This window comes from Parastagonospora nodorum (genome assembly GCF_000146915.1).
Source record: "Parastagonospora nodorum SN15 chromosome Unknown scaffold_5, whole genome shotgun sequence".
Taxonomy (NCBI): Eukaryota; Fungi; Ascomycota; class Dothideomycetes; order Pleosporales; family Phaeosphaeriaceae; genus Parastagonospora; species Parastagonospora nodorum.
In genome coordinates, this window is record NW_001884553.1 from 239,546 (window position 1) to 262,940 (window position 23,395).

General features: G+C 54.0%; 17 protein-coding genes across 17 annotated transcripts; 11 read left to right on the forward strand and 6 right to left on the reverse strand.

The window, feature by feature from the left end:
• Positions 1 to 40: 40 nt before the first annotated feature.
• SNOG_03448 (hypothetical protein) lies at positions 41 to 942 on the forward strand (the record flags this gene model as incomplete). Its single annotated transcript, XM_001793960.1, has 2 exons — positions 41 to 63; positions 120 to 942. 2 exons carry the CDS (start codon positions 41 to 43, stop codon positions 940 to 942), a joined length of 846 nt encoding a protein of 281 aa, XP_001794012.1.
• Positions 943 to 1,014: 72 nt separating this feature from the next.
• Positions 1,015 to 1,953, reverse strand: SNOG_03449 (hypothetical protein; the record flags this gene model as incomplete). Its single annotated transcript, XM_001793961.1, has 3 exons — positions 1,015 to 1,463; positions 1,516 to 1,820; positions 1,936 to 1,953. The coding sequence occupies 3 exons, from the start codon at positions 1,951 to 1,953 to the stop codon at positions 1,301 to 1,303; spliced, it is 486 nt and encodes a 161-aa protein (XP_001794013.1). The 3' UTR covers positions 1,015 to 1,300.
• A 344-nt stretch (positions 1,954 to 2,297) lies between these two features.
• SNOG_03450 (hypothetical protein) lies at positions 2,298 to 3,647 on the forward strand (the record flags this gene model as incomplete). The annotated part of the gene is made up of 2 exons (XM_001793962.1): positions 2,298 to 2,523; positions 2,575 to 3,647. 2 exons carry the CDS (start codon positions 2,298 to 2,300, stop codon positions 3,645 to 3,647), a joined length of 1,299 nt encoding a protein of 432 aa, XP_001794014.1.
• Positions 3,648 to 4,113: 466 nt separating this feature from the next.
• SNOG_03451 (hypothetical protein) lies at positions 4,114 to 5,152 on the reverse strand (the record flags this gene model as incomplete). Its single annotated transcript, XM_001793963.1, has 4 exons — positions 4,114 to 4,347; positions 4,473 to 4,895; positions 4,949 to 5,082; positions 5,116 to 5,152. The coding sequence occupies 4 exons, from the start codon at positions 5,150 to 5,152 to the stop codon at positions 4,114 to 4,116; spliced, it is 828 nt and encodes a 275-aa protein (XP_001794015.1).
• Positions 5,153 to 5,258: 106 nt separating this feature from the next.
• SNOG_03452 (hypothetical protein) lies at positions 5,259 to 5,840 on the reverse strand (the record flags this gene model as incomplete). Its single annotated transcript, XM_001793964.1, has 1 exon — positions 5,259 to 5,840. One exon carries the CDS (start codon positions 5,838 to 5,840, stop codon positions 5,259 to 5,261), a length of 582 nt encoding a protein of 193 aa, XP_001794016.1.
• A 106-nt stretch (positions 5,841 to 5,946) lies between these two features.
• Positions 5,947 to 8,798, reverse strand: SNOG_03454 (hypothetical protein; the record flags this gene model as incomplete). The annotated part of the gene is made up of 4 exons (XM_001793965.1): positions 5,947 to 6,217; positions 6,267 to 7,618; positions 7,668 to 8,638; positions 8,687 to 8,798. The coding sequence occupies 4 exons, from the start codon at positions 8,796 to 8,798 to the stop codon at positions 5,947 to 5,949; spliced, it is 2,706 nt and encodes a 901-aa protein (XP_001794017.1).
• A 549-nt stretch (positions 8,799 to 9,347) lies between these two features.
• On the reverse strand, positions 9,348 to 9,982 carry SNOG_03455 (hypothetical protein; the record flags this gene model as incomplete). The annotated part of the gene is made up of 3 exons (XM_001793966.1): positions 9,348 to 9,661; positions 9,689 to 9,848; positions 9,899 to 9,982. 3 exons carry the CDS (start codon positions 9,980 to 9,982, stop codon positions 9,348 to 9,350), a joined length of 558 nt encoding a protein of 185 aa, XP_001794018.1.
• Positions 9,983 to 11,306: 1,324 nt separating this feature from the next.
• On the forward strand, positions 11,307 to 11,906 carry SNOG_03456 (hypothetical protein; the record flags this gene model as incomplete). Its single annotated transcript, XM_001793967.1, has 2 exons — positions 11,307 to 11,506; positions 11,648 to 11,906. The coding sequence occupies 2 exons, from the start codon at positions 11,307 to 11,309 to the stop codon at positions 11,904 to 11,906; spliced, it is 459 nt and encodes a 152-aa protein (XP_001794019.1).
• Positions 11,907 to 13,568: 1,662 nt separating this feature from the next.
• On the forward strand, positions 13,569 to 13,914 carry SNOG_03457 (hypothetical protein; the record flags this gene model as incomplete). The annotated part of the gene is made up of 2 exons (XM_001793968.1): positions 13,569 to 13,710; positions 13,847 to 13,914. 2 exons carry the CDS (start codon positions 13,569 to 13,571, stop codon positions 13,912 to 13,914), a joined length of 210 nt encoding a protein of 69 aa, XP_001794020.1.
• A 1,295-nt stretch (positions 13,915 to 15,209) lies between these two features.
• SNOG_03458 (hypothetical protein) lies at positions 15,210 to 15,806 on the forward strand (the record flags this gene model as incomplete). The annotated part of the gene is made up of 2 exons (XM_001793969.1): positions 15,210 to 15,315; positions 15,412 to 15,806. The coding sequence occupies 2 exons, from the start codon at positions 15,210 to 15,212 to the stop codon at positions 15,804 to 15,806; spliced, it is 501 nt and encodes a 166-aa protein (XP_001794021.1).
• An 892-nt stretch (positions 15,807 to 16,698) lies between these two features.
• Positions 16,699 to 17,070, forward strand: SNOG_03459 (hypothetical protein; the record flags this gene model as incomplete). The annotated part of the gene is made up of 2 exons (XM_001793970.1): positions 16,699 to 16,812; positions 16,972 to 17,070. The coding sequence occupies 2 exons, from the start codon at positions 16,699 to 16,701 to the stop codon at positions 17,068 to 17,070; spliced, it is 213 nt and encodes a 70-aa protein (XP_001794022.1).
• A 161-nt stretch (positions 17,071 to 17,231) lies between these two features.
• On the forward strand, positions 17,232 to 18,378 carry SNOG_03460 (hypothetical protein; the record flags this gene model as incomplete). The annotated part of the gene is made up of 2 exons (XM_001793971.1): positions 17,232 to 17,625; positions 17,678 to 18,378. The coding sequence occupies 2 exons, from the start codon at positions 17,232 to 17,234 to the stop codon at positions 18,376 to 18,378; spliced, it is 1,095 nt and encodes a 364-aa protein (XP_001794023.1).
• Positions 18,379 to 18,995: 617 nt separating this feature from the next.
• On the forward strand, positions 18,996 to 19,228 carry SNOG_03461 (hypothetical protein; the record flags this gene model as incomplete). Its single annotated transcript, XM_001793972.1, has 2 exons — positions 18,996 to 19,071; positions 19,152 to 19,228. The coding sequence occupies 2 exons, from the start codon at positions 18,996 to 18,998 to the stop codon at positions 19,226 to 19,228; spliced, it is 153 nt and encodes a 50-aa protein (XP_001794024.1).
• Positions 19,229 to 19,551: 323 nt separating this feature from the next.
• Positions 19,552 to 20,066, forward strand: SNOG_03462 (hypothetical protein; the record flags this gene model as incomplete). Its single annotated transcript, XM_001793973.1, has 2 exons — positions 19,552 to 19,884; positions 20,046 to 20,066. The coding sequence occupies 2 exons, from the start codon at positions 19,552 to 19,554 to the stop codon at positions 20,064 to 20,066; spliced, it is 354 nt and encodes a 117-aa protein (XP_001794025.1).
• A 92-nt stretch (positions 20,067 to 20,158) lies between these two features.
• On the reverse strand, positions 20,159 to 20,900 carry SNOG_03463 (hypothetical protein; the record flags this gene model as incomplete). Its single annotated transcript, XM_001793974.1, has 2 exons — positions 20,159 to 20,555; positions 20,605 to 20,900. 2 exons carry the CDS (start codon positions 20,898 to 20,900, stop codon positions 20,159 to 20,161), a joined length of 693 nt encoding a protein of 230 aa, XP_001794026.1.
• A 532-nt stretch (positions 20,901 to 21,432) lies between these two features.
• On the forward strand, positions 21,433 to 21,683 carry SNOG_03464 (hypothetical protein; the record flags this gene model as incomplete). Its single annotated transcript, XM_001793975.1, has 2 exons — positions 21,433 to 21,519; positions 21,615 to 21,683. The coding sequence occupies 2 exons, from the start codon at positions 21,433 to 21,435 to the stop codon at positions 21,681 to 21,683; spliced, it is 156 nt and encodes a 51-aa protein (XP_001794027.1).
• A 343-nt stretch (positions 21,684 to 22,026) lies between these two features.
• On the forward strand, positions 22,027 to 22,505 carry SNOG_03465 (hypothetical protein; the record flags this gene model as incomplete). Its single annotated transcript, XM_001793976.1, has 3 exons — positions 22,027 to 22,089; positions 22,305 to 22,397; positions 22,419 to 22,505. The coding sequence occupies 3 exons, from the start codon at positions 22,027 to 22,029 to the stop codon at positions 22,503 to 22,505; spliced, it is 243 nt and encodes an 80-aa protein (XP_001794028.1).
• Between the last annotated feature and the right edge of the window lie 890 nt (positions 22,506 to 23,395).

A 23,395-nucleotide genomic window follows, 5' to 3' on the forward strand; every position in this document is an offset into this window, starting at 1 on the left:
TATAGTTCTTCCAGGGAAAGAACGAGAACCAACGGCAATCATGTCGCGACCAGAAGACACACTGTACGCTATCCACCATCACACACTCCCCCAAACCTCATATCTAACCACCTCCTCAGCCCCCCAGACCTCTTCTACAATGACACCGAATCCCGCAAATACACCACCTCCTCGCGCATCCGCTCCATCCAATCCTCCATGACCCACCGCGCCCTCTCCCTCCTCTCGCTCACCTCACCCTCTCTGATCCTCGACGTCGGCTGCGGCTCCGGCCTGAGTGGTGAAATCCTCTCCGAACCCGCGCCCGACACGCCGGGTGGCCCACACGTCTGGATCGGCTTCGACATCAGCGCGTCGATGCTGGGCGTCGCGCTAGAAAAGGACGTCGAGGGCGACCTACTACTTGCCGATGCGGGACAAGGTGTGCCGTTCCGGCCGGGCACGTTTGATGCGGCAATTAGCATCAGTGCGGTGCAGTGGCTGTGTCAGGCGGAGAGCAGTGAGGAGTGGGACACGCCTGCGGCACGGCTGTCAAGGTTTTTCAACGGCTTGTATGCGAGTTTGAGGAGGGGCGGGAGAGCCGTGTGTCAGTTCTATCCGAAGAATGAGGAGCAGAAGAAGATGGTTAGTCAGGCGGCGATTAAGGCAGGGTTTGGCGCGGGATTGTTGCTAGACGACGAGGGCACGAAGAATGCGAAAACGTATTTGGTGCTGACGGTGGGCGGTGGGGAGGTGGATGGGGATATCAGTGGTGTGGTGAGGGGCATGGATGGCGTGGATGTGGAGGATGCGAGGCGGAGACAGAGGGGGATGAAGCGGGGCGAGGAGAAGAAGGGCAGCAAGGCGTGGATCTTGAAGAAGAAGGACCAGATGGAGAAGCAGGGCAAGGTTGTCAAGGCGACGTCCAAGTACACGGGCAGGAAGCGGAGGATCCAGTTCTAGGGGACGGCGCGATGATACCACGACCTTATGCATAGCGCGGCGTTTGGATTAGACATAGATTCCCAAAAGTTCTTCGGTGTTCAAACACAAATTAAAGTCAATGACGGGACGCAATACTGTATTGCGCTCAGGGATTATCTAAAGCACATGCCCGCCAGCAAGCAGCCACACGAAAGGAACCGATATGCAGGGAAAGGGTAAAGGGGTGTGATGATTCCTCCTACTCCAAGCTTCACCAAGCGTCCGAGACGTCCCAGTAAATATGCGGACAGTCCGGCCTCGCTGGGTGGGCTTCGACACTGGGCTCAATAGCCGGCTAGATACAGTCAACAACTTGAAGGGCGCGACCTGCCGGAAATCAGATGTTACCAATCTCCTTGACAAAGTCGTCGAGCTCCTTCTTGGTGTCGGCGTATTTCTTGGCCATCTCTTCGTACTTGGTTTCCCACTGGTCGCGGGACTGCTCGAGGGCCTGGACTTTGCGCTCGTAGTGGCCCGACTTGACGTCGGTTTGGCGGAGCCTGTGACGTGTAAGTATTCAGAGAAGGCGGCGAAGCGTAAAAGAGGGCTCACTTCTCGTTGAGCTCGCGGATCGTCCTGTCAGACTCCTCAGCCTCTTCCTCAAGGACCTGGATCTTGCGCTGCAAGCCCTCGGCCGTGGAGCCGGCCTGGGCACCTGCACCGGCTTCGTCCTTGTAGGTTTTGACTTGCGTTTCGAGCTTCTCAACCTCGCCCTCCAGCACCGAGTTCTTGTGGCTCAGGGATGTGATCTCCTGCTCCTTCTGTGTCGTCTCGCTCTCGAGCTGCTTGACCTTGGCCTTGAGCTCCTCGGCGCGGGCGCTGCTCTCGTCCGCCTCGATGCGGAGAGCTTCCATGCGCTGTGGGGGCCTTGTTAGCTCCGTTCCACTGCAAATGCGTGCTGTTGTACGGCCGCCATTGTCACGGCAAGGAGCTCCGCAAAAGGGTCGGGGCGGGGTAGATAGGGCGACTCACCTTCTTGATCTGATCCATGGCGGCTGAAAGTGTGTGGCTGTTGCGTGGATGGGTGGCTGTAGGTGTAGGGGCTGCAGATGTGAGAGCAGCGGCTGTATTGAGGATGTAATGCGGCGGAGAGTGTTGTTGTCTGGGAAATCGTCTTTTGACAGGCTGCGATGCAGGCAGGTGTGAGGCGCTCCTGCCCCTGTCAAACGCGCTAGCCTTTGTAAGCCGAGACCCTTTGTCGATGTGGGCCCCAAAAGTGGCCGCCTTCCCCAATGTGGTCGCATAGCAACGGCGCATAGCGTAAACACCGTTCGTACCACGACGCCGAACGTCGACGACTGCATCTTCACGACTCGCTCAATGTAACCACCGCCATGGCTACTCTCGCAGCACACGATCAGGAGAATGCCATCCGCAACATTTCCATCGGGCCCGGCGGAAAACCGCTGAATGCTGGGGCCAAGGGCCTGGGAGCCAAAACACCCGGAAACAAAGCCCCAAAGACGCCTTTCAAGATCCCGCTCAATGACGAGAACGTGATCAAGCCGACCGGAAAGGCGAACGGCAAGGGCAACGAGAATGCATTTCTCACCCCAGCTGGTATGAGATGGGATTAGAGTTTATGTAGTAGTCATGGCTGATCTGATACAGGTCCGCGTACGCGCGCACCGCTGGGCATGAAGACGACCAACGCCAAATCCAATGCATTCAAGACGCCTGCCCCCCTCGGCTCCTCAGCGAAGACACAGAAACTCAGTCCCCGACTGCGCCGCCCCAAGGTCAAAGTCCACCAGCCGGAGCCAGAAGCTGAGGATGAAGATGACGTCCCCGAGGTCGAGTACATGCCTCCCAAGGAGATTCCTCTCGCAGACGACATGGACGACTACCTGCCCAAGGACTGGAATTTCCCCAAGCTCGACAAAGCGAGCATCAACCGCGGCATCTGGCAGGCCTTCAGTAATCCCATTGAAGACGACGGGCGCCCGAAGAAGCTGCGCGAATTCGAAGAGGGACTAGAGCGCTCGAAGAAGAAGCGCGACGAAGACTTCGACAAGCTCTTCGCCGCCGAACAGGCCAAAGAGGATGCGGAGGCCCGCCGCTACATGGGCGTCGACGTGCCCAAGAAAACTGCCCGGAAGCCCATGTCCACCATGCGCGTTCGCTCCGCTGCTCAAGCCCTCTCCCCCGCCTCGACGAAACCAAACTTCGCCAAACCGACCGCGGCAGTCAAGTCCCGCCTCCCCACAGGCTTCGTGGCGAGCAAGAAGGCCAAGCCCCCCGTTGAACCCACGCCTGCTCGTCGCGCTGCTGCTGTTGCGGCCAGCCATAGCACGATTGGGTACGCGCAAGGCCGCGCTGCTCCCGCGGGACGTAAGCCTCTTTCGAACGTCACCAAGCCCGCGCCCTTTTCTGCTGCTTCGCGCGCGGCATCCACTCGGCCCACGGGTACTATGGCGCGTTCGCGCAGTGCGTTTTCGCGCTCGAGTTCGGCTGCGACGGATGCGACGCTTGTTACGCCGCCTGGGGAGGAAGACGAGGAGGTGGAGCCATATCGCACCGCAGCGGATGTGGAGAGGGAATTGGAGCTCATGTTGTTGGCGCGCGATGAGGAGGAGGATGAGGATGAGGATCGGTGGTTGAATAGCTTCAACTCCCAATTGGCTGGGGATCCGGTCGATGAGGAGCTTGAAGACTTTCAGTTGAGGTTGCCTGAGGGCTTCTAGTCATTCATTTGGGATTGTTGTGGCGTTGGCGTTGGATACCTTTTCCCTTGACTGGTGTTGATGTCATGTCCACCACAGCTTTTTGGGCCAGCATAATCGCACTTTGTTACCATTTCAAGCTTCCGTGTACATTGATAATGTTCTCCATTCTTCATCTGCGCCTTGACCCGACCCTATCCAACCTCAACCTGTACCACCACCACTCCCTCTCTCTCTCCGTTTTGAAAAAAATCCAAAGATCGATCCCATGTGTTGGTACGAATGCGCGCTACCCCCGGGTTACGCCGTACATGCGCCATGCTAATACTCAAGCATGTCCAAAAGAAAGAGGAAAAAAAAGTAAGAAAATAGGAAATGAATGCCGTTCTCGTTTGTCTGTCCGCAATGCCGCGTCGTGATATGTCGTTAACCACCCCCACCCATCTATTCCCACCCACCATATATATACTCCGCCCGCCCAACCCATCTACGCCTCGACATCGACATCCACGCCCACCGTTGCCGGCGGCGCGGTGATTTCATCGACGGCATACAGATTCTGATTGAGGATCTTGTTCATGGTGAACATGTGGACGCGATCCTGCTTGAAGACGGCGCGCATGGCGTCGTCGCAGCGGATCTGGCGCTTGTCGGCGGGGTCCTGGAGGTCGCGCTGCTTGACGTATTCCCAGATTTTCTTGACGGTTTGGGGGCGGGAGAGCTGTGTTTCGTTGAGTAAGGAGGAGAGGGCGGGGGAGAGGGCCATTGGTTTCTGTTCGCATTGTCAGTAGGGAGAACGGGGAAAGTAGAGGTTTGGGGGTTAGGGAGTATGGTGGAAGGACGTACATGAAATCCCCCCTTTTTACTTGGACTCTTCTTCTCCGCACCACTCCCGCTCGCGATGTCACTGTCATCCTCGTCCTTGACTTTGTTGCTGCTCTTCTTTTTCGTCTTCTTCTTCGGCAAGGGCGCGCGCTTCTTCGTGTTCCCCCCGCGCGTACTGCGCATGCGGCTGTTCTCTTCCTGCTGCAGTCTCCTAGCGTATGCAGCGTCGTCGTCTTCCTTGGGGCGCGTCTTCTTAGTCTTCTTCTTGGGTGGCGCGGCGTCTTCGAGGTCAGAGAGGGCGGATTCCGAGGCGGGCGAGCGCTTGGCGGAGGAGGTAGATGTGCCGTTTTCGACGGTGGGGATGGGGTCTGAGGGCGAGGGAGGGCTGGGATTGGAGGAGTTGAAGGCGTCGAAGCGCTTCATGATCAGGTCGGTGATGGCATCCTATTTGTAGTATTAGTATATTTGAAGAACATGTTAGGACTGCTTGGACCTACCTTCTGGTGTGTGGTGTCGTGTTCGACCCGCTCTTGGAGGCCCTTTCGTATGCGCTTCGCGGAGATGGTGTTAAGATCGCTGGCTCGCAGGATCTCGTCGATGATGGCGGAGTACGACGCCTCGACATCGGGGGCTAGAGACTCTGGATGCAGTAGTCAGTACATGCTCGACGCGTAAAGTGTGCAAGCGCACTCACCCGCCATGGTTGCGGTGTCGCGAAGTCTACGCGGAGGTTATAGCGAGAGGTCTGGAAGTCGGCAAGTGGGTGTCGAGTCGCCGCGAAGCTCAATCGCAGTTGCAGTGGTGGCTCTACTCCGCCGTGGTGGGTATGCGAAGCTCTGACCGGGGTAGGTAGCTCCCAGAAAGCAAGATGGTAGAATGAAGAGTTGTGAGGAAGCTTGGCCGGGCGCTGGTAATACTTCCCAAGTTGCGCGCAAGTGAGAGCTTGACGTATCTCACAGCTACAGTCGGCCACTCGCGCCGCCGTCTAGACTCTTCAATCCCAAGTGAGAGACAAGCAGCCGGACGCTCCAAAGCGGTAGTGCCGTAGCGGGGTCTGTGGGACGCCGTGGTAGAGATGTGTATGACTACAAAAGCGCAGACGGTGCAAAGAGTGCGGTTGCAGTCGCGCACACGTGAAGCAGAGACAGACGTTCGCAGATGCGCAAAGAATGTTGCAGGTCTGGCCGCTGAGGTTGAAGTCAATATGGTCACTTGCGGCGTGCACGGGCTCAGGAACGAAGCCGACGTGGGAGGCTGGGGAACTACGGATCGATCCGAACCACCATCGGGCCCAATATACATCACACGGCGCGTATATCGTTGGACCGTGGGAAACGTGAATGAAGCGCGCTGGACTTGTTCACAGCCTGCCCGTGGCTTTTGATTCATGTTGGCGTTTCCATGTCACCATACCCGTCGTGCATATCCTGCCAAATGCGGTAGACTACGCTAAATTCCCCATCCGCGGCATCAGCCTGAGGCTTGCAGAGCCGCCCTACATGACCATGCAGCCAACGCCGTACATTTGTTTTTCGACCGCGCCCTTGATCTGGTACCAGTCCGCTCTTCGCTCCGCATATTCGTACACCTCTTCGGCCCTGAATATGCCCTTGTACCTGTCCGTGTCGGCGATGATGGTAGCAATCTCCTTCGCCTCTTTCGGGTCGATGAGGTAGATTTGCGACAGCTCGCGCAGTGCAGCAAAGTACTGCATTAGCGACTTGTTGCGCAGCGAGACAATGTACGAGTAGTATGCGTTCATGTCACTGCCCGTCATCAGCACACATCCAAACCAAACATGGACTAATAACATACCTGATGAGCTTGATTGCGCCGTCCACGCTGATTCTCTGCCGCTTCAAGTGCTTGCAGAGCGCCGCGAACAAGCGCACTCCCACCTCCTGATTGAACACATCCAGCACGTTCTTGTCCGTGCTACCCACCAGCATGTTTGTGTGCGACGACACAATATCCACTATTCGCGTAGCCGCCTCGCTAGGCCCAATGTCAAACATCTCTACCACGCCTTTGGGTCCGACGGGCGGGTTGAAGTCGGACGGCTGTTGAATGGTGCCGCACAGGTACTCCACCTCGTCCATCAGCACATCAATACCCTTGTTGAGGCCCGCTGCGACGCGCTCGTCAAGCATGGATTCGAAGCGCTTCTTCTCTTTCGATGCCAGACTGAGAAAGTCATCGCGGTCGGTAAGATTGCCAGCAACGAGCTCTTGATAGTAGAAAACTTCCACCATCTGCTGGATCAGATCGCCGACATTCACCAGTTCCAAGAAAGCAACAAGCGGCGCAACACCCTCTTTGCTGTGATCCGCGACTTCTCGAGGTTTGTAGTCCGCTAGATGACTGACGGCCTTGTCGAATCCGAGCTTCATATGCCGATTGCCGAGGATCTGCACCAGATTGATGAAGATCTGCTCGCTCTGTTCCTTTGCTTCTTCGCCAGACTGCCCGCCGAGCCTGACAAAGCGCGCAGCTCTCTCCAAGCTGGACTTCGCCATGTGAGTGAGGTTCAAGGCGACTTCAATGCTGAAAAGCGATCGAATGCCCTCTAAGCGAGAGTTCATAATGGCTGCCTTCGCCGCAAGCTCTGTCGTCGGTGCCTCCACTCGAGGCGACGGAGCTCGGTCACCAGGAACCGGCGTCCCTGACCGCGAAGTAGGCTCAAGGCTAGCGCTGCCATTTGCCATGGACGGGCTCGGGGCAGGCTTAGTCGTGGAACCTCCGATAGTAGGAAGCACGTTGACCGGCATCATGACCACCTTCTTGAACGAAGCCAAGAAATCTTGCTTCACAGCTTTCCGGTTGACGTTGGCCATGTAGAATGTCTCGGTGGTCTGCTCTTCATCTGCTAGCCGCTTCTCCCAAATATCAACCTCAGCTGCAGACTTCCGTGTGAAGAACGCAAGCTCTTCTTGTAGGTAGAGGTCGATGTGTTGCTCGAAACACCGGGATATTGTCTTGACTGTATCTTCCTGGAAGGTCGGTGGAGAAGCGCGCGTGGACTTCAACGAAATGGCGAGTTGCAGTGCTTGGTCGAAAACACCCGCGATAGCTTTCAGGTAAACCTCAATACTGATATCGTGCGCCTCATCCAGCAGAGTCGTGAGATACTCCGAAATGATATCCTCCGCCACCCTGTCCAGAAACGGCTGCATGACATCCACAGTCGGCGGAAACACGCGATCAATAACCCCCCGCCTCCTCATTCAGCGCAACCGCCAGCCCATGAAAGAAATCATGCGAAGGCTGCAAGCTCAACTGATTAGCCCCGAAATGCTGCAAGCAATCCGTCGGATTCCCCAGTTTCTCCTTCTCCAGCATCAACGGGTGATTGTGAATGAACGAATCCAAACACGCCGCGCCGCCATTCAGCGCAACCAAAACATTCGCAAAACGCTTCATGCGACCCTCGAAGTCCTTTTCCGCATACCCCTGCTCAAACTCTCGCAGCACTGCGTTTTCAAAAATCCCAATCATGGTATCCAGCTTTTCTTCGCGCTGGTACCAGCCCTGCGCGTAATCACTCTTCGCAAACGTCTTGAGCTGGGCGAGCATGTGCGCTTGCTGTTCGGGGTCGCGGTACGTGCGAAATAAGATGGGGTCGGTATGGCTTGTGGATCTCGACAGGTCGAAGTAATACGGTGCCAATGCGCCGTATACCTTCCCATACTCTTGCCTGGCCGCGCCTCTGATCGAGCGTACTCGCGACAGTACTTTCAACGCAGCCTGCGGGTCTATCATGGGTATTGCGTGCGCAGCGGGAGCCCCAGCCGGTGCCAATGACATGTCACTGAACCCTCTATCCAACGTCGTGGCTCGTGGTCGGGTTTGGTGGTCTTGAGAACTCCGCTGCATGTCCTCTTCCAACGCCGCGTCAAAGAGCGTCGTGCTGACTCTCGGGTGCCCATCTGCTCCAGGTGGAAGTCCATTTGCACCATTCAAGGCAACGCCAGCCCTCCGTGCCTCTTCCGCTTTCTGCGCCTCGAGTTTCCTGCGCATGGCCTCTTCGAAGCGCTTCTTTGCCTCGACGTCGTTCCAGCATCCCATGCTCTTGAGTCGTTGTATCCAGCGTGTGTCGTCGTAGACCATCTCTTGCATGCGCTTCGATGTGCGGGCGAATCTGAACATGTCGGCGACGGGCAGGTAGTCGAGGATTGTGTTGATCAGTTCTATGGCCATCAGCTTCAATCAATGATATGGATCACATAATCTCTCACCAGCAGGCAGGATTGCCTTCGACTCTGCCACAATCTCGGTGTTCCGTAGAGACGCCAGGAAAGACGGCTGCCCCTGGGGCACCGCCCGCTTGAAGTTCGATCTCGTTGCCATTGTGGAGGTTGAAAGTCTATGGTCGTATACTCTGTCTTTCCGTGAATGCTTCCTCCATGTTGTGCCGGAGGGATCGCGTGCTGTCGCTGCGGGAGGGTGCTGCGGCGGCTACTCGGTGGTGGTGGAGTTGTGAGGGTCCACAGCTCCGCGAAGCGTGAGCAGCATACGAGTGGTGCCCCGCCAACGACAATCCCCTCACCTGAACCTCTCGCACAGGTCATCTTTCTCTCATTACGACGTTTGTTTGGTGTAGAAATCTGATCTGATCATAACACTCGATGTTTGTTTCACTGTAGTTCATGCCTCTCTCGATTCGACCTCGGAAGCACGCAGCAGTGTCGCACGAGCTCGAATACTCGAATCTGAGGGGCTCAAATGCACGCGAGCTTGTGATACAGTACTTGAAAGGCGAAAAGGCATAGATGTCTGTTATTACTACTGATCTAGCTGAATCACCAAGTCCGCATCATTCGCCAATGACCATCATTATGGGATAGTAAATGCTCCAGGGTCCTCTCCGCCAGCCTGAGATCCAAGGCATAGCATAACCTACAAAACAGCAAGCAGCCCAGCAACAACAACTCCAAGGCCGAACTTGGTATCCGGAGACTGCGAGGAAGCCGCACCGGTGCTAACGGCGTACGACGCAGACGCACTGCTCGAGTCGCTGGTGGCCGAAGCAGTGCCGTTTCCAACAGACGACGTCGCAGAGCCCGAAAGTGTCACAGAGCCTGATGCCGCTGGACTCATGGAAGGTGTCGCAGAGGCCAAGCCCGCTGGCGCAGACGTCGCAACGCAAATAGGTGCCGTGTTTACTACAACGTTTGCAAGCTTGCACAGTGAGGCGGCGAGCTGCGTAGTGACTGTTACGGTCATTAGCCATGACACACCTTGGCAAGTATCTGATGGGGTAAACAAACCCGCAATGTCCGCCTGAGGACAGGTCGCGAAGATGCAGCACGACACCTTGTCGATTACGGCGGTATTGCCGCAGATGCACGCAAAGTCGGTGGCGCCGCAGCTGCCGAGACTGCTGGCGAAGCAGGCTTGCTGTCATCTTGTTTAGCATCGAAACGGTTTTGTGGAGCATGGATACGCACAGCACACTTCGGGATATCGGAGATGCCTTGGCCCATGACGGCGGCGCTGAGCGCAGCGATGGCAGCGAAGCTGAAAAAACGCATGATGGAAGATGTACTGAGAGTAGGGCTTGGAGATGTGGAATTAGGGATGAGAGATGCGCTTCTGCAAAGGGGATGCATCACTTCTTACGTCTCTGGTTCACCTGCAGGTGCTCTCCAGCACTGGCGGAGTTGGGCTTGGTTGGCATTCCAAACTTGGATATCATGATGTTGTTGTTGTTCTTGTAGCACTTTCCTCATTGACGGACTGGACAGATCCTCTACACATAATCACCTTCATCTTTGCGAATATGATAAATCAGACAAGCATGCGCAGAAGAGACATCGAATGCTCATTGTTTACTCAGAAGCATGTGTTGATGGCATGTCGTGGGGAACCGAAGCCATGCAGCTCGAAGCTCGCACGCTTCGGTACGTACCCGCTGTACCACTGCGGAAAGGAAGGCACGGGAGGGAATGGAGTTTAGCGCCGATCACTTTTGGCGTTGATGCGGGGATGCGCGCTGCATGCCACGCAGCAGCATGCGCGCGGAAGTGATCTGCTTGACGACAGACGACGCTTGAAACATTCTGTAGAAAGCATGCATGTGGCGATCAAGTCTGTCAAGAAACCCAAGATGTTCTAGACGTCGCAGACGTTGTAATCTTCAGCTATCTCGGTCGTGCTCGTCGCTGACGTGGAAGAGACGTCCTCTGTTAGAGGATACATTGACTGTGCAAGGACATGCCCAAGTCCAATGAATTCACTTCGGCCAGACTGCAAGAGCCGCGTGATGCTCTGAGGTCCTCGGCCCTTGCGATAAGAAGGCTGTCAGGATCAGGAGACGCGTGGAGGGGGCCTCTTGATTCGGAGCTTGGATGAGCACTCGGTTGCATCACGTCGGAGAGCTCAGCCCGGCTTTGTGAAGCAAGTATTTGCTTTGCCGGATGCTTCTAAATCGGTTCGGATTCATCAGCCTCACTTGGTTCGTGGCCGAGCCGACCTTGCGCTGAAGGACGGTCGCCGAAGGACGTGTGTCCTCCTGAGCTGATGGAATGGTGCTCGGAGGACCTTTGAATCTGCTCCGCCCTTTGGCAGTGCAACGGGCCAAACTGGTCCTGCTGAGGGACCTCAGTTGCCCTTTCTGTGTAAAAGAAACATGTGCATCAGGCAAACTTCGCCATCGCAGTCCTCTGCTCGAGGGGCAGTGTGTAGGCTCATCGCAGGGCTTCTTCACATGTCATCAGCCTCAGCTCAGCTGTCCAATCGCGCGCAGGTTCTCGCGAAGAGAGGGCGTTGGGGCGCAGGCGGGAAACATCTAAAGGGCACACAGGTGAGAGACGAGTATGGTGCTCTCCTGTAACAGACAGTCACCTGCAGCCAGCAATGTTGACTTTAGCGCGAGAAAGGGATGAAACCGCGGCTCGGTGGTCGACAAGTCGTGCGAAGCGTCGGCGAGAAGTGCTCGAGCACCATCCACGTCTGCACTGTACCTGCGTCTGCGCCAGGGACGAGATCCGACTGGCCAACACGTTGCACCCGGCGTGGCTGCTTGTGAACGCGACAACGTGTTTAATGAGCCACACGTGAGACCCTGAGGCCAGCGCATGGCGGCCGTGTGTGGGTCGGGCATGCCTTGAGACGCAATTCTCCACGGGTGACGTGCTATCGAAGTTAAGAAGTCGGCTAGAAACCGCGAGTAAGGGATCATGCTGGAACGGCGGCAGCGCGACGGCCGTTGCTTTTGACACAGCGGATGCGCACCGACAAATGCGAGTGAAGCAGCGAATGGGCTCCCATCCGCGCCCCCTGGTCCTCCAGAGGTCCTTCTCCACGCCCTTCTCCGTGGCTTATGTCACCCAGCCCTACCGTGATCATCGCAGGCCTGTGTTTGAGACACCGCAAGGTGAGGCGGGTCCACGATTGGATCTCCGTGTCACTTTGGCTGGGCTGTTTCGTCCTTTCCCCTTTGTGGCCACTGTCTGAGAGTCATCGCAACAGAAGCATTGCCTACAAGCTTCACTTGCTGAACAATGCTCGCGATGCGTGCCTGGCGGAAGGGCCACGCAGCGCATCATTGCGGGTTGCCCTCTGTAGCCCGTGTCTACCGCTGTGTGCCCCGTGGGCAGAGCTGTCAATATCGACGTCTACAAAGGCGTGTGAAGGACGTAGTGAACTTAAATAAATACTTGGCCTTGTTTCCTCGGTCTATTGTTACAAGTACTTGCACCATCGAAACCGCTATCTCTAAGTTTGCCCTTCGCAAAGTCTCAGACAACGTCTCACAACGACCTTTTTTAAGCTCCTGCACAACAGTTGATACCATATCCTCCCCATCGGATTCCCGATTTTTCAGACCGCAGCCATGAAGTCCGCAATGATGAAGTCCACCACATGCTACCGACCCAAACAGGGTGGAAATCCGGATGTTGTACAGCCCAGAGATGGCAACTGGTGTAAGTTGATTGCAGTCGTGCAGATGTCCTCCATGGAAGTTGTGACTAACCTACCAATTAGGAAGCTATTCGGCTAGTGGCCTGCTTTGGGAAAATGCAGCTTCCCGTCCGGCCATCGCGATCTCGTTCAATCCGACGCAGGGCGTCATACGTTTACCTCATTCCTCTTGCGACCAACATTTCCCAACATTTTCGAAATCGCGCGTTCTGTTATACCGCATCGCCAGTCTTTTCTGTCCTGGAGTCCTGGAGAACCAACGGCGCTAGCCGGTAATGGGGCCCGCGGACGATTACCTTTGGACCCCAAAGTGGAGGGCGCAGCAGGCCTCAGCACCCGCGAACATCGACTTCAACAGCGACCGGCGGCGGGCTGTGTTGTGCCGGTGAGCAAGGCTAGCGCTCAGGAGTCATCGAAACAGAGAAAGCAGGCGATTCGAAGGACCTGGGGCTACTCTTTATCGACAAAAGTGACTCCTAGGCGCCTGGAGGCTGCCTTGTGGTCCGCCGTTTGTGGCTCAACCCTGCGGCTGTGCTCCACCGCTAGACGACCTTCACCGCACGCCTTGTTAGGCACCGAACATGGGTTCACCACTTAGAGGGCCCCCACAACGACGCTTCTGCCTGAGGACAGTCAACCTAGTCTGCTGCTTTCGGCTACAATTTTGTGGCTTTGATCGCCCAAATGACAATCAAGGCGGTGGACTAATCGAGTCACCAGCGATCTGGTGTGAGATACGAGCTTCGAGAAGGGCGCTAGAAGCTTTGGAGCCTATCTGTCGCCTTGTTTATCATGCTCTAGCCAATTGGATTTCCGCCCCGAGGCGCAGCTTTACCTTCACCGAAGCCTGCCATTGGCATGGGTGGAGGAATTAATCTCCAATGGGTCTGCGTCATACCTGAAAGAAGGCATTTCGTTGCCTGTGCCTGAGCGGCGTCAGGTAGAAGGACGCATCTAAGGCACTTTCTGGGGTGGCGCTTCCGACAGGCCTCTTGGAGGCTCTGATGCAGACGGATACCTTATAAACCTGGACGCCATCTGCAGTGAGACATTCATCACAAACATCATTCAATCTCAAGCACACTTTACATCCACACACATATACGCCTCAGCCACTTTCCATTGCTACTGCCTGCCATAGCCTCCACAATCGACTATCTACCCGTCGACTTCAATCACCTACTTAATAACAACATGCGTTTCCCAAGCATGAACTTGAACAACTCCCGCAGCGAACCTCAACCACGTGAAGGCGGCGCTCCAAACCAACGATCAGCAAGACCTTCTTCGATGTCTCTTCGCAAGGACCCAAAGGATGCGCAGCCCCGTGACGGTGGTGGCTAATGCCCCGTCTCATTGTGTATGTCAATTGTTCGACTGAATTACTTGGCCAAACCTGACATCTTTAAGAATATCTATGGCACCTCAAGCCCATGATAGGGGGGATACACCACTACTAGATCTCTTTCTAGCCTGTGGTATCAATCAACCAAGAGCGTTGAGGCCCTCGTCTCAAGGGTCCTCCGAGCGCTCGCACTAGCTTTGGTTTTCTTCGACATCTCGGTCTCATCTTCGACTTAGCGACATACGGCGTTCTCCTCTCGGTTCAATTTTCCTTAGTTTCCGGATGCATCTTCGGTGTTTGGGTCTTATTTTTGGTGTACACTAGATGGATGGCTGTACAATATGGGGCATCGCGAGGATATTTTTGGGTTTAGGCATGACATAGAGGCAGTTGCGAGACATTGGGGGCCGTTCTCTTTCGCGCGCCGGCTGGGCGACGGTAGTGGAGGCCTTTCTCAGACTTGGGGGCAATTTTGTAGATTTCCATGTCTTTCGGTCTTTCGAATGACTTGTACGTTAGATATAGAAGGCTTTCGAGAGGAGTCTAGAACACGAGATGAGACGAGAGAATACAACCGATTGCATCAAACGCTCGATGCTTCCAAAGTTACTTCTTCATGCTCCCAATTGTCGTTCGTGAGATGCTACCTATTCCAGGCGAATCATTGCAAGCTGGTGCTGGAGGAACATTGACACTCAATGGCACGAGACGCCGCAGCAGCTGGTGATGGAGGTTGCCTGGTGTCCGCAGCGAGGCTTCGTGCATCCCACGCTGGCGCCTTCGGGGCCTTGGCATAGATAACAGCATTACAAACATAATTGCTTCTTACTCTGCATCAACCTCGAGAGCATATATCACTCTTGCATCGCCAGATCACGGAAATTCTTCAGTTGAACGGAATTCTCACCAAGCAATCTAGTTCATCTCAAAACCACAGTGTTTCTACATTTGAAGACACGCTCGACCTCCAATGACGTCGCTCGCGCCCAAACCACCCCGCCGCAGGGCTAAAGTTGACTAATGTAAACGCGGCATTGGAGTCAGACACGCGCACAACACGTCCCATTCCAAGGGCCCAAAGGGCAAGCGAACCGTCCAAAGCGCCCAGATGAGAGGCGGCCGGCGCATCGTGCCCAGGCGCGAAAATGTGACTGGCGCTGGTCATGCCGGACCACGAGACTCGAAGAAAGACGGAAATCTTTGCAGCGACGCAAGAACTCTTCATTTCCCCTAGACGGCCTTGGTTCTTGCGCCTCGTGCGGGCGGACAAGCCAAGACAGTGAAAGAGTTTCTTTGAGACTTGCTGTATAAGACTAGGCACTGACGGTCGCGTCATTTGTCGCAAAGTTCGTTATCACCCTTCTTGCACCTTGGCTTTGCGCTCGTTACACACTATTGCTCAACAACTGCTGCGATAAGGATTGCACATTCTTCGACGTCGTGTTAAGAAGAGAATTGCGACTGCTTCTTGTTGCGACACCTTAGACACAATGGCTACCCGACCCGCTGAACACAGCCGCGTGCTCTCTCATGGCCGTGGTGGTGCTGGTAAGCTACTCCTCCACTTGACATTCCGGGGGCTGGGCTTTGCCGAGTGTGCGCAAAGTGCCATTGTCCTCATTCAGGCTCCATGAAGTCCTTTCATACAGCGGCACAATTCATTTTCACGAACAATATACTGAAGTTTGCCAGGCAACCTCGCGAAGGATGACCCCACCGCCAACTACCCCAAGGCCGAAGACCTCACCACGCCCACGCTGAAGTCAAACACGTACACTACCGGTCGCGGTGGAACCGGCAACATGGCACAGAACGACCCAGAGCGACCTGAAGTAGCTCGCGCTGCTCAGGACGTCGAGGGCCCTGCTAAGGTCTCCGAGCCCAAGGGCCCTACACACTACGGTCGCGGTGGAGCTGCCAACATCATCGAGAAGAATGGCGAGCGCAAGAGCGGCGATGTTCGCAAGAGCGGTGATGTCAAGCGCAACAAGAGCGTAGAGAGCAAGGCTGAGGAGGCCAATGGCAATGGCAAGGGTGGACTGCTCGCAAAGGGCAAGGAGCTCCTGAACAAACTGGGCAAGAAATGAGCGTAGACCTGCTGTGGTCGAGGTTGACCAATCTCTGATCATGGGCTGCTTATGCGCGACATCGCTTGGTTGGCGAAGGCATGGCAGAGAAGTCTTGAGTTGATTTCATTGGCATGTTTATGATATCCCTTGCTGGAAAGTGTGATTTCTTGTCCGAGTTGGTGGACTGTCTCTACCTATTGAGTACCACGAGAAGTGGACTAATACATAATATCAACCTCTGCACGATCACATCTCCAAGTCGTTTTGAAATGGTAAGTATGCTACGACATGCTGAAGACAGACAGGTACACTTTCCACTTTACATATGCAATCCCGTCTTGATTTGCCACACATCCTGCAAGCTCGTGCTAGCTAGCATTGTTTCATCCTTGCTTCCACGTTCAAGACCCGCTCCACCGCAGAAGAAAGTCCCGCAGGATCGGCCTTGTGTAACGTCCGCCGCATTTCCAGCATCAAACAAACGCTATCGTTTCGAAGCGAGAAACTCGCCCGATTCCCACATAATCCACCGGCAACAAGCAAGCGCACCTGCATTGTGGGGTATATCCTGTGGGGCGACGGCCTTCTCTTATAGAGAGCGTGCATCTCCGCGTACCTTCCACGCGAGCTGCTCTTTCCGCATTGACATACCGACATACCACGGCGATCTTCTTGGATCGGTCAGCATGATATCTCAGGATCGAGGCCCAAGCACCAAGCAGATCCTACACTGGACTAGAATTGATAGCGTCCCGCGCTTTCCTCCGATTCCGACAGACTGGATATCCAATCACAACCCACATCCTGCAAGAACGTCACCGGGCGTTAGTACTCCAAGCCTTTGGTTAGAGGAACTTCGCGTGGCAACGTGGACATTGCAGGTCGCGTAGAGGCGTTCGGTATCGTCGATATGACCACGCCGCCATCGCCTACAACGACCTTCCACAAAGAGCCATCTCCTGCTGCTGTTCACATGGGAAACACCGACTCAGGAAACTCGCCATGGCAGCCCAACGCCCCGTTCGTAACGAATGCATGCACCTGTGGTGTAATCTGCTGCACATCCCTGTACGACCAAGTGCCTATGTCCATCTCCTAGGCCCGGCAAAGTTACTTGCCTTGCGCGCTTGTCCGCAGTGTGGCATATAAGTCTTCTATAATACCGCCTGATAACGCGGGGCAGTTTTGCTTCGTTGCCAACCAGAGTCACTGTGGCTGGACGTGTTTCTATGCCATTGGATGGACGCTCGTGTTTGAAGATTCTTGCGTCGAGTGGAGCTAATTTGCAAGCGGGAACGGTACCCGGGAGAGCTGCTTGAGGGTCGGGACGTGGCCGCGCTTCCGCACTGTAGGGTATAATACTGGCTTGTGTCGTGACCTGGCCTGGTCGGTGGCCTTACTTCTATCTCATCCTTAGAGCCAGTGGTTGGTATATTCTCGACCATGTCGGCTACACAGACGGAAACAGTGACAGAGAGCTGGGTTCACTACCATGATGGAGGTGTACCTGGACGACGTCGTGTCTTGAAGGGCAAGGCTGCGAAAGAAACGTTCAACGAAGTACCAAAGATCGACTTCCAACGTATATACTCGGATAAACTGGAAGATCGGAAAGAGCTAGCAAAGGAGGTTGGCGATGCTTGCCGGAGCGTTGGCTTTTTCTACGCAGTCAATCATGGAGTAGACGAGGAGATGCTCAGCGACACATTCAAGGCTATGGAGAAGTTCTTCGGGCTACCGAAAGAAGTCAAGATGGAGATACACAACCAAAAGACGGAGAAATTCAGAGGATACGAAGCATTCCTAGAAGGAAAGCTAGATCCTAGTACACGAGGAGGTCAGTCACACCATCCTCCACCTCATTATCAAAGCTTACTGACACGCGTTAGATCTCAAAGAAGGATTCCTCATGGGCGAAGACGCCACGGACGAGGAGCAAAACCGCCCTATCACACCTTCCACATCCAAACCCCGCAACCAATGGCCCACGCACCCCTCCGCCCTCTTCTGGCGCCCCGCCATCTACCGCTACTACAACGCCATGTACACCTTCAGCAAACGCATGCTACACATCTTCGCTCTCGCCCTCGACCTTCCCGAAGACCACTTCGATCCCATAACCACACACCCCATGACCAACATCCGCGCCGTACACTACCCGCCCCAAGAAATCGACACCGATGTGGGGATCGGCGCACACACGGATTTCTGCTGGTTCACGCTCGTGTGCCAGTCTAAAACCGCGTATCCCGCGCTCGAGGTACTCAATGGCAATGGCATATGGATCCCCGTGCACCCGCAGCCCAACACGTTCGTCGTCAACATTGCGGACTTTTTGAAACTTGTGACGGGCGGCAGGTGGCAGAGCACTGTGCACCGCGTGCGGAATATCGGCGGCGAGGAGCGATATAGTATCCCATTCTTCTTCAGTCCGAATGAGGATGCGAAGGTCAGTGTGATTGGGCATTTGAGGCGGGAAGGGGAGAGGTATGAGGAGTTTGTCGTCGGCGAGTATTTTCAGAAGAGGTTGGGGATTGATCGCAGGACGCATTTGGAGGATGAGAAGAAGCAGGATAGCGGTACTGAGTGAAGTTGATCCTCCCCCTAGACCAGTTTTCGGGTTCATGTGTGTTTACAAGGAGAATCGCATTAGTGAAAGAATGAATCTATCATCAAACACAACTATGCAAAAAGAAACCAGTGAGTTTAGGAAGGGCCCAACGCCGTGGTTTGACCTCGTGACAGCAAAAAGAAAACCAATAGTAAGAGCATAACGGCCAACGACCATGCTATCTGTCCTCCAAGGATATGTATCATTTACGCCAAGGCGCAGACCCTGTCAGGCATATAAGGCGGATACCAGTGGGTAATGGAATACTTGAAAATTATTTGATACATAGTTTCGTTCATGGTTAGCTGACGCAAAGGAGAAATGAGCTGAGATCGTCGTCTCACAGTACCCACAGAGTTTTCATTGTAGATTTCCCTCCACAGTTTTCATTCCTTCATATTGTCTCTGGATCCTTAGTTCATCTACCTTCGGGCTTTCGTCACGTGAGGCACGCCTTCGGCTTGCAATCCTTTCGCTATTGCTGAACCAGCAGGGCACCATTAGGACGATATATATACTCGCCGCTGCGACATGCCGATAAGTCTTCCCATCCTTTATACAAATCCCAACACCTCAACTCGGCTATCGGTCCCACCATGAGCATCCTCTCCGTGAATATGGGCGACCAGCCAGTCAGTCCGCAAGGCTCTACGGACATAGCTGCAGACATAGGTTTGATAGTCATCAGAGATGCATTCCAAAAATTCCGTGCAGTCGCGTCTGTTAGCGATGGCCACATTGCCATTCTCTAGCACTTTCGCAAAGTGTTGGTGGAGAAATGAAGACTGAGAACGCCCTCATGACTGAAAAGCAAGTGTTCGCGCAGTAATTTGATTCAGCAATCAAGTGATAGCTGCTCTGCACTATACGCAATCCGTGCGTACGCGACGCATAGCCGTAAAACTTCACGGCATATCGTCTCGCTCTGAATTGCATGCTACTATGTTGCGATCGAAAGGTAATCGCGATGATGTTCCTGTGCTTTCGGTTGGATCCGGCCTTGGAATATATTCGGAACGCGAAGCTCACACAGTACCATGGGATTTCCGCGACCGAGTCCTTATTGCCTTGTACGAAAATATTATATCCTTTGCGAAGCTTCATCTTCTTCTGCTCACATGACACAAACACCGAGTTCCTACATCCATCACAATGGCATCAGCTATCCGCAGCTGCCGTCTCCCCAGGCACTCGCTTCTCCACGACCACTACCGATCTACACCACATCAGCCCCTTCAGCAATCAATTCGCCAATCTACCCACGCGATGCTGCATTACAACACGTTCGAATACCCAAATCTCCAAACACGGAACGACCTTGGAATCACCAAGGCCCACACTCAGGCCTGCATGCAGGAGCTCAGGACACAAATCAGAGGTTTTGAGGACAAAGTCGAAGCGCTTCAGGGCGACGTGAGAAATTTGAACATAGATGTCGCAGTGATGAAAGAGCGCAGCATCTGTCGCGAATGTCCTTGGATCTATGTAAGCTTGAATATGATGTCAGTGGTCCGCAGTCAAAAGAGCTGGACACGACAGGCAAGTAACTTGTTTTGAAATGTAGTTGGTTGTGATTGCGATACCTAGTATTGTATCTAAGTCCCCGTATTGGGGCAATTATTAGCATGAGTGACTAACGTGAACAGACTACGGTCGCTTCGCTTTGAAGAACGGGTCAATCCCGCTCCGATTGAGCTATGCCCAATAACAATGCGGGGTGTCGTATGTTTCCCTAAGACCTCCCACGTTCAGCTCTTTCTCAATCGTCATAAGCGTGCTGTGGATGAGTCGAAAGATACTCTTGGGCCCTCAGCTCCCTGATCCGACACTTTTCGCTGAGAGCTTCCCACCACAGTGAGTTATACCTTTTCAAGTAGAACACGGTTATGGGCCGGGTATGGGGATCCGAAACAGCCCAACAGTCTCCCATGTAAACATGATATATGGTGAGAATCTGCCTCGATAGCAGCTGATTCTCGTCGGGGCCTTCGAAGATCTTGTGCGCGGTCGAGATGAATTCGGAGACTCCCATCGGGCGAGACAGGACATCGATGGGTATACCCACTTGGCGATCACGGAGCAAGCTCTGTGCCAACGCGTCGGCTTGTTCTGCGACAGCTCGTGGTGGCTGAAAGGTCGGTGTCGCAGTGTTCGTCCTGTTGGTATGTGAGACACTATTTAGATGAGTTTCAGCACGTAACGTACCTGCCCGTTGCCTCCATCGCCCTCAAGAATATTAGCAGGGCCTCTGAAAGATCACTGAAGATCTGGTGGCATTGCTCTAGGATGTTTTCGTCTGTCGGGTAAGTCGCTTCTTCAGCAGCGGACAGGTTTCCTAAGCTGCCGCGAGCGTCCTGTTGTTGGTCGTTGTTGGCCATGCTGGTTGATTTATGTGTTGGACGAGTAGGGGCTTGAAAGAGGGAGAAATATATAAGGGTAGGGAATGGAACCGGAAAGCTAGTGTCATAAGCGCGCCGCGGAATATCGAAGAACGCGGTCATTGTGGGCGTATTCACTCGTGGAAGCCTAGAGTTCCACACTATTCTTGGACCAAGATAAGAAAGACCACATGAGCTTCAGTATACCTTCAGTGGACCAGAACACAGCATTTGTACTTAGAGAGGAAAGAGTAAAGTGGAACAGCCGACTGTCGTGGTGCGCTTTAGATTGTACGAGACTTTCAAGCTTGTCCATGAGAAAAGTACCGCACGATAATACGACCGACCGCCTATGTAAGCAGAGGAAGGAGTCGGTATTCGCATCTTCTGGCTCAATCCGACCTTCCATGCTGCTGCCTTTGCTTCACACACCTCGATAGGATATCATTGATTCGCGCACGGAAGTTATCGCTAATCTTACAATACTCAGCATTGCTGTCCTGCTCAGAACGTACGCTGGAACTCTCCCTTGAGCAATACCATGCCATTTCGTGAGTCGTAGAGATACTCCTTAAGGTAAGGGATGTCGTAAAACTCCGGATTGAATATGCCGTCTGTCCCCGACGATTTTCTACGCTTCATATATGCACTAACCATGAGCATTGCTTTGATCAAAAGAATCGGCAAATCGGAAGCGCCCACGATCCACTTCACAGCCTCTATGAAGTCGGAGATCGGCAAGGTGGGTTTTAGAAGCTCCAAGACACCACAGATTGCAGGAAAACGTTTGTCGTTGTCATCCTGCTTGTTTGCTTGTATGACGAGACAAGCGTGCAGTCGGAGAGGGTGAACATGGGCAGGCAAGATACATTCTGCGAACTCGGTGGTCTATCAGTCAGTGGTTAGACAGAGAGAATGTAATCGATAGGGCTATGGCAGAAGCAGAGGTTCAGAGGTCCACAGAAACTCCACGAGGACGTTGACTGATGTTTAGTACAACTCCAATAAGCGGCTTCGGTATCTAGGCAACTGATTTGATAATTAAGTTTGTAAGAAGAGTGTCATGACATCGTGATGCCACTGCGTACGCGACATGGGTTGGCTGTGTCGTGCTTGCCCGATTTCGTCCTAGCGCGGAGGAGTAAACAATTATGGCAGCAGCAACCACGGTTTAGCAACAACCCAAACTTTTCAACCCTCCTCCGAAAACTCGAATTTTCTCAGCTTTTTTCAGTGGGACGCGCTCACAATGGCTGAGCGCTCACATCTCACCATCAATCTCGATTATCAACGCCTTTTCGAAGGTCCTTGCGTATGACCTCATGCATCTCGCAAACATGAAGCGCCCTCAACCCAGCACTGCATGAAGCGATTCGTCGCCTGAATCGCACAAAATCCCAGCTGTAGCACTCCCGCGGTGAGTCACATATCTCGTCTTCAAATTCCATTTGCACTCTTCCATGATGACGAGGCCTCCTCTTGTTGGTCTAATCAACCACAAGTGCGTCTCTCAGATACTTCGCACAGAGAACCCCCGTCAGGGCGGTTACGGTGTGCGATAACATAAATCTTCTGATCTCAGCTATACCACATTCATCGTTCATTGCTCACAACATGAGAGTACATGCTGACGTTCCATAGGTGCTCTGCCGCTATGCGCTCACATTCGATTTGCGGTCGAGCACGCGCGCTGTACCATGGTTTGAGCAGTTTCTACGCGACGGCTGATCGCCTGTCGGTGCCAGAATCCCAAAATGTCTCCACGATAAAGCATTCGTCTCGGTCTGGGCGCGACTTCCCTCTTCCTGCTGGAGTACTACGCGTCGTGAGCGGGACGTTGCGTCACCAACTCACCTTCTACGTTGTGATCCATCACTCTTGACCACCTCCACCAGGTATGCAATATCTTCTGCCATCATCTTACATTTCTATTTCATATACCCGGCTGCAAAGGAGTACGAAGTAGGTTCCCCATACCTGCCTTCCCTCCGTCACCCGACACAGCCCACACCAAACCCCAATCCAATCTCAAGAAGAGAAGCAGGCACGCCTCAAGTGGTGATCCCTGAGGCATGGGGCAGCCTTCCTGGGTTTAGACCGGCGTAGGACAAGAGAAGCTAGCTACGCACTTTCAGGGTAGTGATTGTGGAGAGGGGACGCTGTTGTATCTTTCCGCCTCGTTGTGGTAAGAAGGCTCAGCTACCCTATGTAGTACATTCAAACTCCCCAGCCTGCTTCTTTAGCATCATCATGTTAGGTTAGGGCCTTGGTTCGCTTTCAGTTGCGTTCTTGAGATTGGGCGACGGAAGATAATTCCAGGGTGGCTGGACCCCTACCCGGGTTGTCTTATTCTGCTGCTGTTGGTCTTCTGACGTCGTACATTACATTGATCATCGTTGTTGAGTTATCACCAGCTAACTTCCTTGTTTCTCCTCGCTAATCAGTATCTAGACTCGACGTATCGCAACATACTTTGTAGAGGCTGCCGCTCGCCAGAAGCTACTTCGTTCCAACAGCCATGCCCACTACGAGGCCACTACAACTCAGAAACCACGCATCTCAGAAGCCAGTGCAACCCCAAAGGCTGCAACAATTCCAATCCCACCACAACGTAGAGG